This window comes from Salmo salar, chromosome 02 (assembly GCF_965601325.2).
Source record: "Salmo salar chromosome 02, fSalSal1, whole genome shotgun sequence".
NCBI classification, from domain to species: domain Eukaryota; kingdom Metazoa; phylum Chordata; class Actinopteri; order Salmoniformes; family Salmonidae; genus Salmo; species Salmo salar.
The window spans coordinates 8,878,637-8,894,370 of NC_138292.1; the positions used below are offsets into that span (position 1 = coordinate 8,878,637).

The 15,734-nt window shown below is 48.3% G+C and overlaps 1 protein-coding gene across 1 annotated transcript in view; it reads left to right on the forward strand.

Moving 5' to 3' along the window:
• Nucleotides 1-15,407, forward strand: part of LOC106596042 (kinesin-like protein KIF13A) — a 294,942-nt gene extending 279,535 nt beyond the window's left edge. The window contains exons 36-40 of the mRNA XM_082959594.1: nucleotides 3,226-3,322; nucleotides 3,569-3,720; nucleotides 7,200-7,391; nucleotides 8,701-9,895; nucleotides 10,200-15,407. Coding sequence (XP_082815720.1) covers nucleotides 3,226-3,322; nucleotides 3,569-3,720; nucleotides 7,200-7,391; nucleotides 8,701-9,895; nucleotides 10,200-10,336 — 1,773 coding nt within the window. The 3' untranslated portion in view covers nucleotides 10,337-15,407. The remainder of the gene's footprint in view (nucleotides 1-3,225; nucleotides 3,323-3,568; nucleotides 3,721-7,199; nucleotides 7,392-8,700; nucleotides 9,896-10,199) is intronic.
• The last annotated feature ends 327 nt before the right edge of the window (nucleotides 15,408-15,734 follow it).

A 15,734-nucleotide genomic window follows, 5' to 3' on the forward strand; every position in this document is an offset into this window, starting at 1 on the left:
GTAGACTGGAAGGTACAGTACAGTAGGATGGTTCATTATTATAAACAGATCTGATTGGCTGGGAGGATGTAGACTGGAAGGTACAGTACAGTAGGATGGTTCATTATTATAAACAGACCTGATTGGCTGGGAGGATGTAGACTGGAAGGTACAGTACAGTAGGATGGTTCATTATTATAAACAGATCTGATTGGCTGGGAGGATGTAGACTGGAAGGGACAGTACAGTAGGATGGTTCATTATTATAAACAGACCTGATTGGCTGGGAGGATGTAGACTGGAAGGTACAGTACAGTAGGATGGTTCATTATTATAAACAGATCTGATTGGCTGGGAGGATGTAGACTGGAAGGTACAGTACAGTAGGATGGTTCATTATTATAAACAGACCTGATTGGCTGGGAGGATGTAGACTGGAAGGTACAGTACAGTAGGATGGTTCATTATTATAAACAGATCTGATTGGCTGGGAGGATGTAGACTGGAAGGGACAGTACAGTAGGATGGTTCATTATTATAAACAGATCTGATTGGCTGGGAGGATGTAGACTGGAAGGTACAGTACAGTAGGATGGTTCATTATTATAAACAGATCTGATTGGCTGGGAGGATGTAGACTGGAAGGTACAGTACAGTAGGATGGTTCATTATTATAAACAGATCTGATTGGCTGGGAGGATGTAGACTGGAAGGTACAGTACAGTAGGATGGTTCATTGATTATAAACAGATCTGATTGGCTGGGAGGATGTAGACTGGAAGGTACAGTACAGTAGGATGGTTCATTATTATAAACAGATCTGATTGGCTGGGAGGATGTAGACTGGAAGGTACAGTACAGTAGGATGGTTCATTATTATAAACAGATCTGATTGGCTGGGAGGATGTAGACTGGAAGGTACAGTACAGTAGGATGGTTCATTATTATAAACAGATCTGATTGGCTGGGAGGATGTAGACTGGAAGGTACAGTACAGTAGGATGGTTCATTATTATAAACAGATCTGATTGGCTGGGAGGATGTAGACTGGAAGGTACAGTACAGTAGGATGGTTCATTATTATAAACAGATCTGATTGGCTGGGAGGATGTAGACTGGAAGGTACAGTACAGTAGGATGGTTCATTATTATAAACAGATCTGATTGGCTGGGAGGATGTAGACTGGAAGGTACAGTACAGTAGGATGGTTCATTATTATAAACAGATCTGATTGGCTGGGAGGATGTAGACTGGAAGGTACAGTACAGCAGTATGACTCCTTATTAAACAGATCTGATTGGCTGGGAGGATGTAGACGAAGGTACAGTACAGCAGTATGACTCCTTATTAAACAGATCTGATTGGCTGGGAGGATGTAGACTGGAAGGTACAGTACAGTAGGATGTAGACTGGAAGGTACAGGAGGATGTAGACTGGAAGGTACAGTACAGTATGACTCTTTATTAAACAGATATCTTACTGTAGGTCTACTGATCTAACACATAGAATGGAAATGTCTAATAAAACTGTACTGTCTGGTCCTCCTCCAGGACCATTGTGACTCTAACCTGTCTGTCTGTCTGGTCCTCCTCCAGGACCATTGTGACTCTAACCTGTCTGTCTGTCTGGTCCTCCTCCAGGACCATTGTGACTCTAACCTGTCTGTCTGTCTGGTCCTCCTCCAGGACCATTGTGACTCTAACATGTCTGTCTGTCTGGTCCTCCTCCAGGGCCATTGTGACTCTAACCTGTCTGTCTGTCTGGTCCTCCTCCAGGGCCATTGTGACTAACCTCTCTGTCTGTCTTGTCCTCGTCCAGGGCCATTGTGACTCTAACATGTCTGTCTGTCTGTCTGTCTGTCTGTCTGTCTGTCTGTCTGTCTGGTCCTCCTCCAGGGCCATTGTGACTCTAACCTGTCTGTCTGTCTGGTCCTCGTCCAGGGCCATTGTGACTAACCTGTCTGTCTGTCTGGTCCTCCTCCAGGGCCATTGTGACTCTAACCTGTCTGTCTGTCTGGTCCTCCTCCAGGGCCATTGTGACTCTAACCTGTCTGTCTGTCTGGTCCTCATCCAGGGCCATTGTGACTCTAACCTGTCTGTCTGTCTGGTCCTCCTCCAGGGCCATTGTGACTCTAACCTGTCTGTCTGTCTGGTCCTCCTCCAGGACCATTGTGACTCTAACCTGTCTGTCTGTCTGGTCCTCCTCCAGGACCATTGTGACTCTAACCTGTCTGTCTGTCTGGTCCTCCTCCAGGACCATTGTGACTCTAACCTGTCTGTCTGTCTGGTCCTCCTCCAGGACCATTGTGACTCTAACCTGTCTGTCTGTCTGGTCCTCCTCCAGGGCCATTGTGACTCTAACTTGTCTGTCTGTCTGTCTGTCTGGTCCTCCTCCAGTGCCATTGTGACTCTAACCTGTCTGTCTTTCTGGTCCTCCTCCAGGACCATTGTGACTCTAACCTGTCTGTCTGTCTGGTCCTCCTCCAGGACCATTGTGACTAACCTGTCTGTCTGTCTGTCTGTCTGTCTGTCTGTCTGTCTGGTCCTCCTCCAGGACCATTGTGACTCTAACCTGTCTGTCTGTCTGGTCCTCCTCCAGGACCATTGTGACTCTAACCTGTCTGTCTGTCTGGTCCTCCTCCAGGGCCATTGTGACTCTAACCTGTCTGTCTGTCTGGTCCTCCTCCAGGACCATTGTGACTCTAACCTGTCTGTCTGTCTGGTCCTCCTCCAGGACCATTGTGACTCTAACCTGTCTGTCTGTCTGGTCCTCCTCCAGGACCATTGTGACTCTAACCTGTCTGTCTGTCTGGTCCTCCTCCAGGACCATTGTGACTCTAACCTGTCTGTCTTTCTGGTCCTCCTCCAGGACCATTGTGACTAACCTGTCTGTCTGTCTGTCTGTCTGTCTGTCTGTCTGTCTGTCTGTCTGTCTGGTCCTCCTCCAGGACCATTGTGACTCTAACCTGTCTGTCTGTCTGGTCCTCCTCCAGGACCATTGTGACTCTAACCTGTCTGTCTGTCTGGTCCTCCTCACAGGAGCCATTGTGACTCTAACCTGTCTGTCTGTCTGGTCCTCCTACCAGGGACCATTGTGACTCTAACCTGTCTGTCTGTCTGGTCCTCCTCCAGGACCATTGTGACTCTAACCTGTCTGTCTGTCTGTCTGTCTGTCTGTCTGTCTGTCTGGTCCTCCTCCAGGACCATTGTGACTCTAACCTGTCTGTCTGTCTGGTCCTCCTCCAGGACCATTGTGACCTTCATCAGGATGTCTCTGACTGTACTCCCCAGGACGGAGGTTCTCTGTGTGGGACGCCACTCAAAAACAAGACAGAGAATCACGGTAAACAACAAGAAATCAATAACCAGGAGGCCTGACCAGGAAACTCTTGTTTTAGATCATATTTAGGGCCCTGAGTGTTTCTCAGTCAGGAAAACCTCCAGGCCCTCTCTCCGTATGAGGACTGTGATAAGAAATCAATGGTTGGTTTCCCAGGCACAGATTAAGAATAGTATAGGACTAAAAGCATTCTAAATGTAGAATTTAAAGAGCTATGATGTTTGTTTTTACTACTGCGTTCCCCCTCAGGTCTGGTACCAGAGAGCCCCACCTTCTTCAACTCCAGCCCGTTCAAGGCCCTCTCTCCCCAGACGCCCAAGTTCCTCAAGTCTCTGCTGCCGGTCAGAGAGGAGAGCAAGACCAAGAGAGTCCTGGAGGCACGACCACTCCTGGGACAGGAGGTATGGGCCACAACCATCCCTCTCTCTCTTTATCCATCCATCCCTCTCTCTCTTTATCCATCCATCCCTCTCTCTCTTTATCCATCCATCCCTCTCTCTCTTTATCCATCCATCCCTCTCTCTCTTTATCCATCCATCCCTCTCTCTCTTTATCCATCCATCCCTCTCTCTCTCTCTCTCTAGCCATCTCTGGCCCCTTTTATCTCATCTCTCCTCTCTTTCTTTCTTTCTTTTTTCTATCTTTCTTTCTTTCTGTCTTTCCTTATTTGCTTTCCTGTGTTTTGCTTCTTCATCTCCTTTTTCTTCCCCTGCCGTTCCCATCGTTTCTCTTCATTCAGCGTCCAGTGACATCCCTCCTTTTCTGCAATGTGACAGTACATCAGTAGTAGTCATTGAAAACAGGACATTTTCCCCATTCTAAGTGAATCCAGTACACACAGACAGATATTTACTACATTCAACAGCTACTAATTCTACTAAACCTGTCTGATGATTGCTGATTGTTCTGGCTGAATGTGATCTGCTCACATACAGTCAGGGGAAAAAAGTATTTGATCCCCTGCTGATTTTGTACTTTTGCCCACTGACAAAGAAATGATCAGTCTATCATTTTAATGGTAGGTTTATTTGAACAGTGAGAGACAGAATAACAACAAAAAAATCCAGAAAAACGCATGTCAGAAATGTTATAAATTGATTTGCATTTTAATGAGGGAAATAAGTATTTCACCCCCTCTCAGTCAGAAAGATTTCTGGCTCCCAGGTGTCTTTTATACAGGTAACGAGCTGAGATTAGGAGCACACTCTTAAAGGGAGTGCTCCTAATCTCAGTTTGTTACCTGTATAAAAGACACCTGTCCACAGAAGCAATCAATCAATCAGATTCCAAACTCTCCACCATGGCCAAGACCAAAGAGCTCTCCAAGGATGTCAGGGACAAGATTGTAGACCTACACAAGGCTGGAATGGGCTACAAGACCATCGCCAAGCAGCTTGGTGAGATGGTGGCAACAGTTGGTGCGATTATTCGCAAATGGAAGAAACACAAAAGAACTGTCAATCTCCCTCGGCCTGGGGCTCCATGCAAGATCTCACCTCGTGGAGTTGCAATGATCATGAGAACGGTGAGGAATCAGCCCAGAACTACACGGGAGGATCTTGTCAATGATCTCAAGGCAGCTGGGACCATAGTCACCAAGAAAACAATTGGTAACACACAACGCCGTGAAGGACTGAAATCCTGCAGCGCCCGCAAGGTCCCCCTGCTCAAGAAAGCACATATACATGCCCGTCTGAAGTTTGCCAATGAACATCTGAATGATTCAGAGGACAACTGGGTGAAAGTGTTGTGGTCAGATGAGACCAAAATGGAGCTCTTTGGCATCAACTCAACTCGCCGTGTTTGGAGGAGGAGGAATGCTGCCTATGACCCCAAGAGCACCATCCCCACCGTCAAACATGGAGGTGGAAACATTATGCTTTGGGGGTGTTTTTCTGCTAAGGGGACAGGACAACTTCACCGCATCAAAGGGACGATGGACGGGGCCATGTACCCTCAAATCTTGGGTGAGAACCTCCTTCCCTCAGCCAGGACATTGAAAATGGGTCGTGGATGGGTATTCCAGCATGACAATGACCCAAAACACACGGCCAAGGCAACAAAGGAGTGGCTCAAGAAGAAGCACATTAAGGTCCTGGAGTGGCCTAGCCAGTCTCTAGACCTTAATCCCATAGAAAATCTGAGGAGGGAGCTGAAGGTTCGAGTTGCCAAACGTCAGCCTCGAAACCTTAATGACTTGGAGAAGATCTGCAAAGAGCAGTGGGACAAAATCCCTCCTGAGATGTGTGCAAACCTGGTGGCCAACTACAAGAAACGTCTGACCTCTGTGATTGCCAACAAGGGTTTTGCCACCAAGTACTAAGTCATGTTTTGCAGAGGGGTCAAATACTTATTCCCTCATTAAAATGCAAATCATTTTATAACATTTCTGACATGCGTTTTTCTGGATTGTTTTGTTGTTATTCTGTCTCTCATTGTTCAAATAACCCTACCATTAAAATTATAGACTGATCCTTTCTTTGTCAGTGGGCAAACGCACAAAATCAGCAGGGGATCAAATACTTTTTTCCCTCACTGTATGTTTTAAATCTATTGTGTGAATGGGGAGCTCTATACTCTAAATCTATTGTATGAATGGGGAGCTCCATGCTCTAAATCTATTGTGTGAATGGGGAGCTCTATACTCTAAATCTATTGTATGAATGGGGAGCTCTATACTCTAAATCTATTGTGTGAATGGGGAGCTCCATGCTCTAAATCTATTGTGTGAATGGGGAGCTCCATGCTCTAAATCTATTGTGTGAATGGGGAGCTCCATGCTCTAAATCTATTGTGTGAATGGGGAGCTCCATGCTCTAAATCTATTGTGTGAATGGGGAGCTCCATGCTCTAAATGTATTGTGTGAATGGGGAGCTCTATACTCTAAATCTATTGTGTGAATGGGGAGCTCCATGCTCTAAATTTATTGTGTGAATGGGGAGCTCCATGCTCTAAATCTATTGTGTGAATGGGGAGCTCCATGCTCTAAATCTATTGTGTGAATGGGGAGCTCCATGCTCTAAAGCTATTGTGTGAATGGGGAGCTCCATGCTCTAAATCTGTTGTGTGAATGGGGAGCTCCATGCTCTAAATCTGTTGTGTGAATGGGGAGCTCCATGCTCTAAATCTGTTGTGTGAATGGGGAGCTCCATGCTCTAAATCTGTTGTGTGAATGGGGAGCTCCATGCTCTAAATGTATTGTGTGAATGGGGAGCTCCATGCTCTAAATCTGTTGTGTGAATGGGGAGCTCCATGCTCTAAATCTATTGTATGAATGGGGAGCTCCATGCTCTAAATCTATTGTGTGAATGGGGAGCTCCATGCTCTAAATCTGTTGTGTGAATGGGGAGCTCCATGCTCTAAATCTATTGTGTGAATGGGGAGCTCCATGCTCTAAATCTGTTGTGTGAATGGGGAGCTCCATGCTCTAAATCTATTGTATGAATGGGGAGCTCCATGCTCTAAATCTGTTGTGTGAATGGGGAGCTCCATGCTCTAAATCTATTGTATGAATGGGGAGCTCCATGCTCTAAATCTGTTGTGTGAATGGGGAGCTCCATGCTCTAAATCTGTTGTGTGAATGGGGAGCTCCATGCTCTAAATCTGTTGTGTGAATGGGGAGCTCCATGCTCTAAATCTCCAAACTCTAAATCTACCATCTCATCCAAAGCGTTGATGCGCTGCACTGAACTAGCATGACATTTAGAATGCCAACCATATTCATCTAATACACATGGTTTTCCATTCAATGTGTCCTGCATGTCTGTATCAGCAGTTCCTCTAACTACCTCTACACCCTATTGACTGTACTGGACTGTGCATGTCTGTATGTTAACTCACCTGCTCCATGCATGCCTCCTGTGTGACTCCCATCTGCAGAGCATGCGCTCCTCATGTGTGGACAGCTCCGTGCTGCTCCCCCCTCCGTGCCGCGGCCATGCCCCCTGGCGCAGGCCCAGAGCGGGCAGCGAGGGCCACCGCAGCCCCTCCACCACCACCCTCACCCCTTCCACCCTCACCCTCAGTACCTGCACCAGCAGGCAGCTCTGCCTCACACTGCCACACACAGCTGTAAGTCACACACACACACACACACATGCCATGGTGTCTTGAAGTGAATACGGCATGAAGTGCATGATGTCATCAGCTCATGTTTCTTCCAACATCATCTCAACCAACCACCATCCATCCATGGTTACAGTCACTGTCCTCAATGCATTTTAATATCATGTAATAGGTGGTAGGCTCCAGTGGGGGCTGGTGACACATTCAGTCAGTAGACAGGAGACTGATTCAGTCAGTAGACATCCATGGTTACAGTCACTGTCCTCAATGCATTTTAATATCATGTAATAGGTGGTAGGCTCCAGTGGGGGCTGGTGACACATTCAGTCAGTAGACGGATCTTTGTAACAGCTGGATGGTAGAAAACATATCAAACACTTCTTTAATTCCATTCACTCAATTCAAGCCCCCTCCCCTGATAGGCTCCCCTGATAGGCTCCCCTGATAGGCTCCCCTGATAGGCTCCCCTGCAGAAAGAAACAGTAGCTGACATTGTCCCTGTGTGATGTCTGTCCTGTGTGATGTCTGTCCTGTGTCCCTGTCTGTCCTGTGTCCCTGTCTGTCCTGTGTCCCTGTCTGTCCTGTGTCCCTGTCTGTCCTGTGTCCCTGTCTGTCTGTCTGTCTGTCTGTCTGTCTCTGTGTGGTGTCTGTCTGTCTGTCTCTGTGTGGTGTCTGTCTGTCTGTGTGGTGTCTGTCTGTCTGTCTCTGTGTGGTGTCTGTCTGTCTGTCTCTGTGTGGTGTCTGTCTCTGTGTGGTGTCTGTCTGTCTGTCTCTGTGTGGTGTCTGTCTGTGTGGTGTCTGTCTGTCTGTCTCTGTGTGGTGTCTGTCTGTCTGTCTCTGTGTGGTGTCTGTCTGTCTGTCTCTGTGTGGTGTCTGTCTCTGTGTGGTGTCTGTCTGTCTGTCTCTGTGTGGTGTCTGTCTGTCTGTGTGGTGTCTGTCTGTCTGTCTCTGTGTGGTGTCTGTCTGTCTGTCTCTGTGTGGTGTCTGTCTGTCTGTGTGGTGTCTGTCTGTCTGTCTCTGTGTGGTGTCTGTCTGTCTGTCTCTGTGTGGTGTCTGTCTGTCTGTGTGGTGTCTGTCTGTCTCTGTGTGGTGTCTGTCTGTCTGTCTCTGTGTGGTGTCTGTCTGTCTGTCTCTGTGTGGTGTCTGTCTGTCTGTGTGGTGTCTGTCTGTCTGTCTCTGTGTGGTGTCTGTCTGTCTGTCTCTGTGTGGTGTCTGTCTGTCTGTCTCTGTGTGGTGTCTGTCTGTCTGTGTGGTGTCTGTCTGTCTGTCTCTGTGTGGTGTCTGTCTGTCTGTCTCTGTGTGGTGTCTATTCCAGGACTCTGAGGAAGAGACAGACATGGTCCTGAGTTTGGGCCTGGGCTCTCAGGACTTCCACAGCTTCCAGTCCTACATCCCAGAGGACTTTGCCAACTTTGAGGTGTACAACGCTACACTGGAGAGCCAGGAGGTGGGGGTTGGTGTGGCGGGGGTCAGGGGAGAGCTGAGGGGGGGTCGGGGAGGTGGTGGAGGGGGGGATAGAGAGGGGGCTCCACGGAGCCCCACCGCCAGCAGCTGCACCAGCGGTTACTTCTCCCACAGTGCCTCGGACGCCACGCTCTCTGACGTGCCATTCGGCGGCAGCGACAGCTCCGACCAGCTCAGCGCCTCCGCACTGGCTCAAGACAGACATGACCCTGACCGGGAAACCCACAATCTGCACCCCCACGAGTCCCCCTCCTTCCACTGCACCAGCACGGGCCGAAGCTGCGCCCAGACCAGAAGTGCCTCGCCGTGCGGTGACACCCAGACCCCTGCATGTCCCCCTGGCGTCCCCTCCCAGCCCCTCCCCACCCCCCAAACCACCACCTCCCCCTCCTCCCCTGTCAGTATTCCTAACTGCTCAGAGCAGCCACCCTCACCGTGGCCCCGCAGGTGTGTCCTCAGCGTCAGCCAGGAGTTTACAGACTTCAAGGGGGCCGATGACGGCATGGAGGATCTGGGTGAGCTGGGACACTTCCAGCCTGGGGATGCAGCACACATATCCCCTGTCCCAGCGGAGGAGGAGAAAGAGTGCTCTGGCAGCAGGGACCAGACCTCTGACAAATCCCTGGTCGTCATCAACCCACAACAACAACAACGTTCATCTCACCTCCCTCAGCCCCACTCACACCTCCACAACGGCAAACAGTGTGTCGGCAGCGTAGCCGTGCCCTGCCCACCCCCCTCCATCCCCCCAGGCCAGCTAGCAGGAGGAGAGCCCCAGGTCCAGGAGCCAATCCAGGGAGACCTACCTCCAGGGAGCCCCTGTCCCAGCCCAAGCTGCCCCAGCCCCAACCCCAGCAGCACTGAGGCCTCTGGGGACTCCTGCAGTGGGGACGAGGGCTCTGGTTCTCCCGTGGCCCAGCTGCCTGACTGGATGGCTCCCGGGGAGCAGGTGTGGGTGGGGAAGAGGAGCGGCACGGTGCACTACGTCGGCGGGGTGGAGTTCGCCAAGGGGATCTGGGTCGGGGTGCAGCTGGACCTGGCTGTGGGTGAGTGGCTGTTTAGTTATCAAATGATGTTCTGTGTAATAATGATGTAATGGGATGCCTCCCAAACAGTACCCTATTCTTTATCTACTGTAGTGCACTATGTAAGGTGCACCCATAGTGCGCTGGTCAAAAGTAGTGTACTATATAGGGTGAGACTGTCATTTGGGACACTCTCTTAGAGTGCTGGTGCTCTGGCAATACTTAACTGACCTTAATTGGACCTGTGAGGAACCTGTCATGTGTTTGAGATGTATGGTGAATGGTCACATGACTCCTGAATATCCCCTCTGTCTCCACTGTCCAGGCAAGCACAACGGGACAGTCCAGGAGAGGGTTTACTTCCGCTGTCCTCCAGGCCACGGGGTGTTCGTCAAGCCCTCCTGTCTCACTAGAGGACCCCCCTCCATGGACACCACAGACCCCCAGCCTCTGGTCCGATAAAATTCACTAAACTCCCCAAATTCCCAGTCTTTCCAGGAATCCCAGTTGGAATATTCCCAGAATCAGGAGGGAATAAGAAGGAACTCATACCAGCATTTCTGGAAAACCTGGGAATTTGAGGAAAGTGACTTTCCACCCAGGACTATCATCTAAAGGGGGTCCCCAGATCCAGAACAGTTCCTACTAGACCAGGCCCAGATCCAGAACAGTTCCTACTAGACCAGGCCCAGATCCTGAACAGTTCCTACTAGACCAGGACCAGATCCAGAACAGTTTCTACTAGACCAGGGCCAGATCCAGAACAGTTCCTACTAGACCAGGGGCAGATCCAGAACAGTTCCTACTAGACCAGGGGCAGATCCAGAACAGTTTCTACTAGACCAGGGCCAGATCCAGAACAGTTCCTACTAGACCAGGGTCAGATCCAGAACAGTTCCTACTAGACCAGGGTCAGATCCAGAACAGTTCCTACTAGACCAGGCCCAGATCCTGAACAGTTCCTACTAGACCAGGGTCAGATCCAGAACAGTTCCTACTAGACCAGGGGCAGATCCAGAACAGTTCCTACTAGACCAGGCTCAGATCCAGAACAGTTCCTACTAGACCAGGGTCAGATCCAGAACAGTTCCTACTAGACCAGGGGCAGATCCAGAACAGTTCCTACTAGACCAGGCTCAGATCCAGAACAGTTCCTACTAGACCAGGGTCAGATCCAGAACAGTTCCTACTAGACCAGGGCCAGATCCAGAACAGTTCCTACTAGACCAGGGCCAGATCCAGAACAGTTCCTACTAGACCAGGGGCAGATCCAGAACAGTTCCTACTAGACCAGGGTCAGATCCAGAACAGTTCCTACTAGACCAGGGGCAGATCCAGAACAGTTCCTACTAGACCAGGCTCAGATCCAGAACAGTTCCTACTAGACCAGGGCCAGATCCAGAACAGTTCCTACTAGACCAGGGCCAGATCCAGAACAGTTCCTACTAGACCAGGGCCAGATCCAGAACAGTTCCTACTAGACCAGGGTCAGATCCAGAACAGTTTCTACTAGACCAGGCCCAGATCCAGAACAGTTCCTACTAGACCAGGACCAGATCCAGAACAGTTTCTACTAGACCAGGGCCAGATCCAGAAGAGTTCCTACTAGACCAGGGCCAGATCCAGAACAGTTCCTACTAGACCAGGGCCAGATCCAGAACAGTTCCTACTAGACCAGGCCCAGATCCAGAACAGTTCCTACTAGACCAGGGCCAGATCCAGAACAGTTCCTACTAGACCAGGGGCAGATCCAGAACAGTTTCTACTAGACCAGGGCCAGATCCAGAACAGTTTCTACTAGACCAGGCCCAGATCCAGAACAGTTCCTACTAGACCAGGGCCAGATCCAGAACAGTTCCTACTAGACCAGGGCCAGATCCAGAACAGTTCCTACTAGACCAGGGCCAGATCCAGAACAGTTCCTACTAGACCAGGCCCAGATCCAGAACAGTTTCTACTAGACCAGGGCCAGATCCAGAACAGTTCCTACTAGACCAGGCCCAGATCCAGAACAGTTCCTACTAGACCAGGGCCAGATCCAGAACAGTTCCTACTAGACCAGGGCCAGATCCAGAACAGTTCCTACTAGACCAGGGCCAGATCCAGAACAGTTCCTACTAGACCAGGGCCAGATCCAGAACAGTTCCTACTAGACCAGGGCCAGATCCAGAACAGTTCCTACTAGACCAGGGCCAGATCCAGAACAGTTCCTACTAGACCAGGACCAGATCCAGAACAGTTCCTACTAGACCAGGGCCAGATCCAGAACAGTTCCTACTAGACCAGGGTCAGATCCAGAACAGTTCCTACTAGACCAGGGCCAGATCCAGAACAGTTTCTACTAGACCAGGCCCAGATCCAGAACAGTTCCTACTAGACCAGGGTCAGATCCAGAACAGTTCCTACTAGACCAGGGTCAGATCCAGAACAGTTCCTACTAGACCAGGGTCAGATCCAGAACAGTTCCTACTAGACCAGGGTCAGATCCAGAACAGTTCCTACTAGACCAGGGGCAGCTGTCAGCGCTCAACAGCTGAGCCCGAAAACCAGCTCTTCTCTCATTCTCACCCTCCCTCTGTTCCACTAGACTTCCGATCATGTGTTCTGTCTGTGGGTATAAACATCTGCTTTCCCTTTAACATATCTGTCCCATGCGTTTTATGAAGGCATATCATCATTCAATATCGTTGTTCACTGAAAGTCAAACGCACACATCCAAGTTTCCTGCTGCGTTATTTTAGCTAGAGAGTGTGTAGATGGATAGACATGACCCACACGTGTTTATCTAACGCTAGTATCATTCAATCAGCTCAGCAGCTGATCCTGTTGAAACACCAGATCTTCCTGTAATGGTGACAGAGTTGTCATCTGGGGTGTGTGGATCCAGAATGTACTAGTGTTGATAACTCACTGATATCCGGATTGGTTATCCAAGTCACTGTGATATGTCGTCAGGGGTAACCAAAGAACTAAGGTTTCATATCTGCTGTTTTAACTGATATCTTATGTTGCTTGTGTGTGTGTGTGTGTATGTGTGTGTATCTGTGTGTGTGTGTGTACATATTATATGTGTGTCAAAGTAAACATAGTGCCTAGGCCACGAGTCCTCCTGAACTTTTGGGCCGTCTGCAAACAAATAATGAATTGAACATGAATTGATGAATCATGAATTTGAAGATGTACAGTACGTATGACTGTGGATGCTATGTTGCCCATGAAGGCTTCATTAGCCTGTTGTTGGTGGTGTACTGTAACACTGTGGAATGACAGACAACCCCTCCACTGAAACTATTGGGACTGTTGCCATTGCTGACTGACTGAATCATGCTTCTTGCACTGGAGTGGATCAACCCTCGCAGAGTTCCTCAGACAAGACTTCTGTCTTCCATTCAGGACAAATGAAACATATACTATCCTATTTGTGCGTGTTTCTCGACTGTCCTACATTGTGCCTCTCAAGGGGGTGGAAACTGAGGAGTCCATGTTGGATCTATGCTGTGTCAACTATCTGAATGAAGCGACTAGGCTTCCTCTGGGTCGTATTCACTAGGCACAAAATGGAAGAAAATGGACTGAAAAGGGGAAGGAGTACATGAACTTGTCCAATAAGAAACTCTGGTTTTTGTTTTGCGAAACATTTTCCGTTGCAGAACGTTTTGCTACGGTGTACACTAATGAATATGACCCCGGTTGTGAGGATTACTTCACTGAGTATACAAAACATTAAGAACACATGCTCTTTCCATGAGATAGACTGACCAGGTAAATCCAGGTGACAGCAATCCCTTTTTGATGTAACTTGTTAAATCCACTTGTAGATGAAAGGGAGGAGACAGGTTAAAGAAGGATTTTTAAGCCTTGAGACATGGATTGTGTATGTGTGCCATTCAGAGGGTGAATGGGTAAGACAAAATATTTAAGTGCCTTTGAACGGGGTATGGTAGTAGGTGCCAGGCGCACCGGTTTGTGTCAAGAACTGCAACGCTGCTGGGTTTTTCACATGCAACAGTTTCCTGTGTCAATCAAGAATGTTCCACTACCCAAAGGACATCCAGCCAACTTGACACAACTGTGGGAAGCATTAGAGTCAACGTGGGCCAGCATCCCTGTGGAATGCTTTCAACTTCTTGTAGAGTCCATGTCCTGAGAAGTTAGGCTGTTCTGAGGGCAAAAGGAGGTGCAACTCAATATTAGTAAGGTGTTCTTAATGTTTGGTATACTCAGTGTATACTATAATGCATTGTGCCTCTCAAGGGGGTGGAAACTGAGGCTAGACTGGGCCTGACTGAAGGCTGGCTGGCCTGATGCATTATGACCTGAAGCTCACAGGCATTTACAATGCCCTCCACCAATACCCTGGACTGTTACTGTTAGGTTGAATGCCCTCCTCCAATCCCCTGGACTGTTACTGTTAGGTTGAATGCCCTCCACCAATACCCTGGACTGTAACTGTTAGGTTGAATGCCCTCCACCAATACCCTGGACTGTAACTGTTAGGTTGAATGCCCTCCTCCAATCCCCTGGACTGTTACTGTTAGGTTGAATGCCCTCCACCAATACCCTGGACTGTTACTGTTAGGTTGAATGCCCTCCACCAATACCCTGGACTGTAACTGTTAGGTTGAATGCCCTCCTCCAATCCCCTGGACTGTAACTGTTAGGTTGAATGCCCTCCACCAATCCCCTGGACTGTTACTGTTAGGTTGAATGCCCTCCACCAATCCCCTGGACTGTAACTGTTAGGTTGAATGCCCTCCTCCAATCCCCTGGACTGTAACTGTTAGGTTGAATGCCCTCCACCAATACCCTGGACTGTAACTGTTAGGTTGAATGCCCTCCTCCAATCCCCTGGACTGTTACTGTTAGGTTGAATGCCCTCCACCAATACCCTGGACTGTAACTGTTAGGTTGAATGCCCTCCTCCAATCCCCTGGACTGTTACTGTTAGGTTGAATGACTAACGATGAAGCCTACCGAAGCCTACAGTGATTTGCTCTGACAGCATTTTCTATGTTAATTTGACTAATGAGTAACATTTAAAGTATTTTTTTAAAGAGGTACTCATGTCAACAAATGAATGGAGTTTCTTTTACAGGGAGAGCTGTATGAACGGGGGATAGACACTATGAGGAAATGGGAGGGGAGAGGAGGGGACGTCACATAGTTTTACAACCTGAAGGATGAACCATGTCTCTAACATTTTGTATTTTATTGGAGCTGTGGATGTGGCTAGCTCTGGTCCAGGGGGTTAGTGCATTCCTCGCTAACGCCCTGGACCAGAGCTAGTTGTGGCTAACTGTGGTGGGACTGAGGAGAAATAGAATTTTAAAATGCTGTAAAAGAAACCCAAGACCTTACTTTAAAGACAAGATCAAAGCTGCTCTCCCTAATGAGGAGTTGTACATATAAATATATTTGAACATAGTATTATTTGCAATATTATAATGTACAGAATTGTATTTATATTGTATCTCAACAAACTGTTTTAATTGGTACCAAGATGTTCTAGAATACAGAACGTTTACAATCTAAACACTTGTGTGTGTCGCCTCTTATTTGCATCCAATCAGTTGAGTCAATGCAGGTATTTATTGAGTCAATGCAGGTATTTATTGAGTCAATGCAGGTATTTATTGAGGCAATGCAGGTATTGAGACTCGTGCAACTATTTCTTTGTGATTATAGTCTCATTGTAGTGTTTGAGTGTAATTCAAGGTGTCCAGTAGGAATAATTATACTGAACAAAAATATAAAGGCAACATGTAAAGTGTTGGTCCCATTTTTCATGAGCTGAAATAAAAGATCACAGACATTTTCCAAATGCACAAAAAGCTTATTTCTCTCCAATTTTGGCACAAAT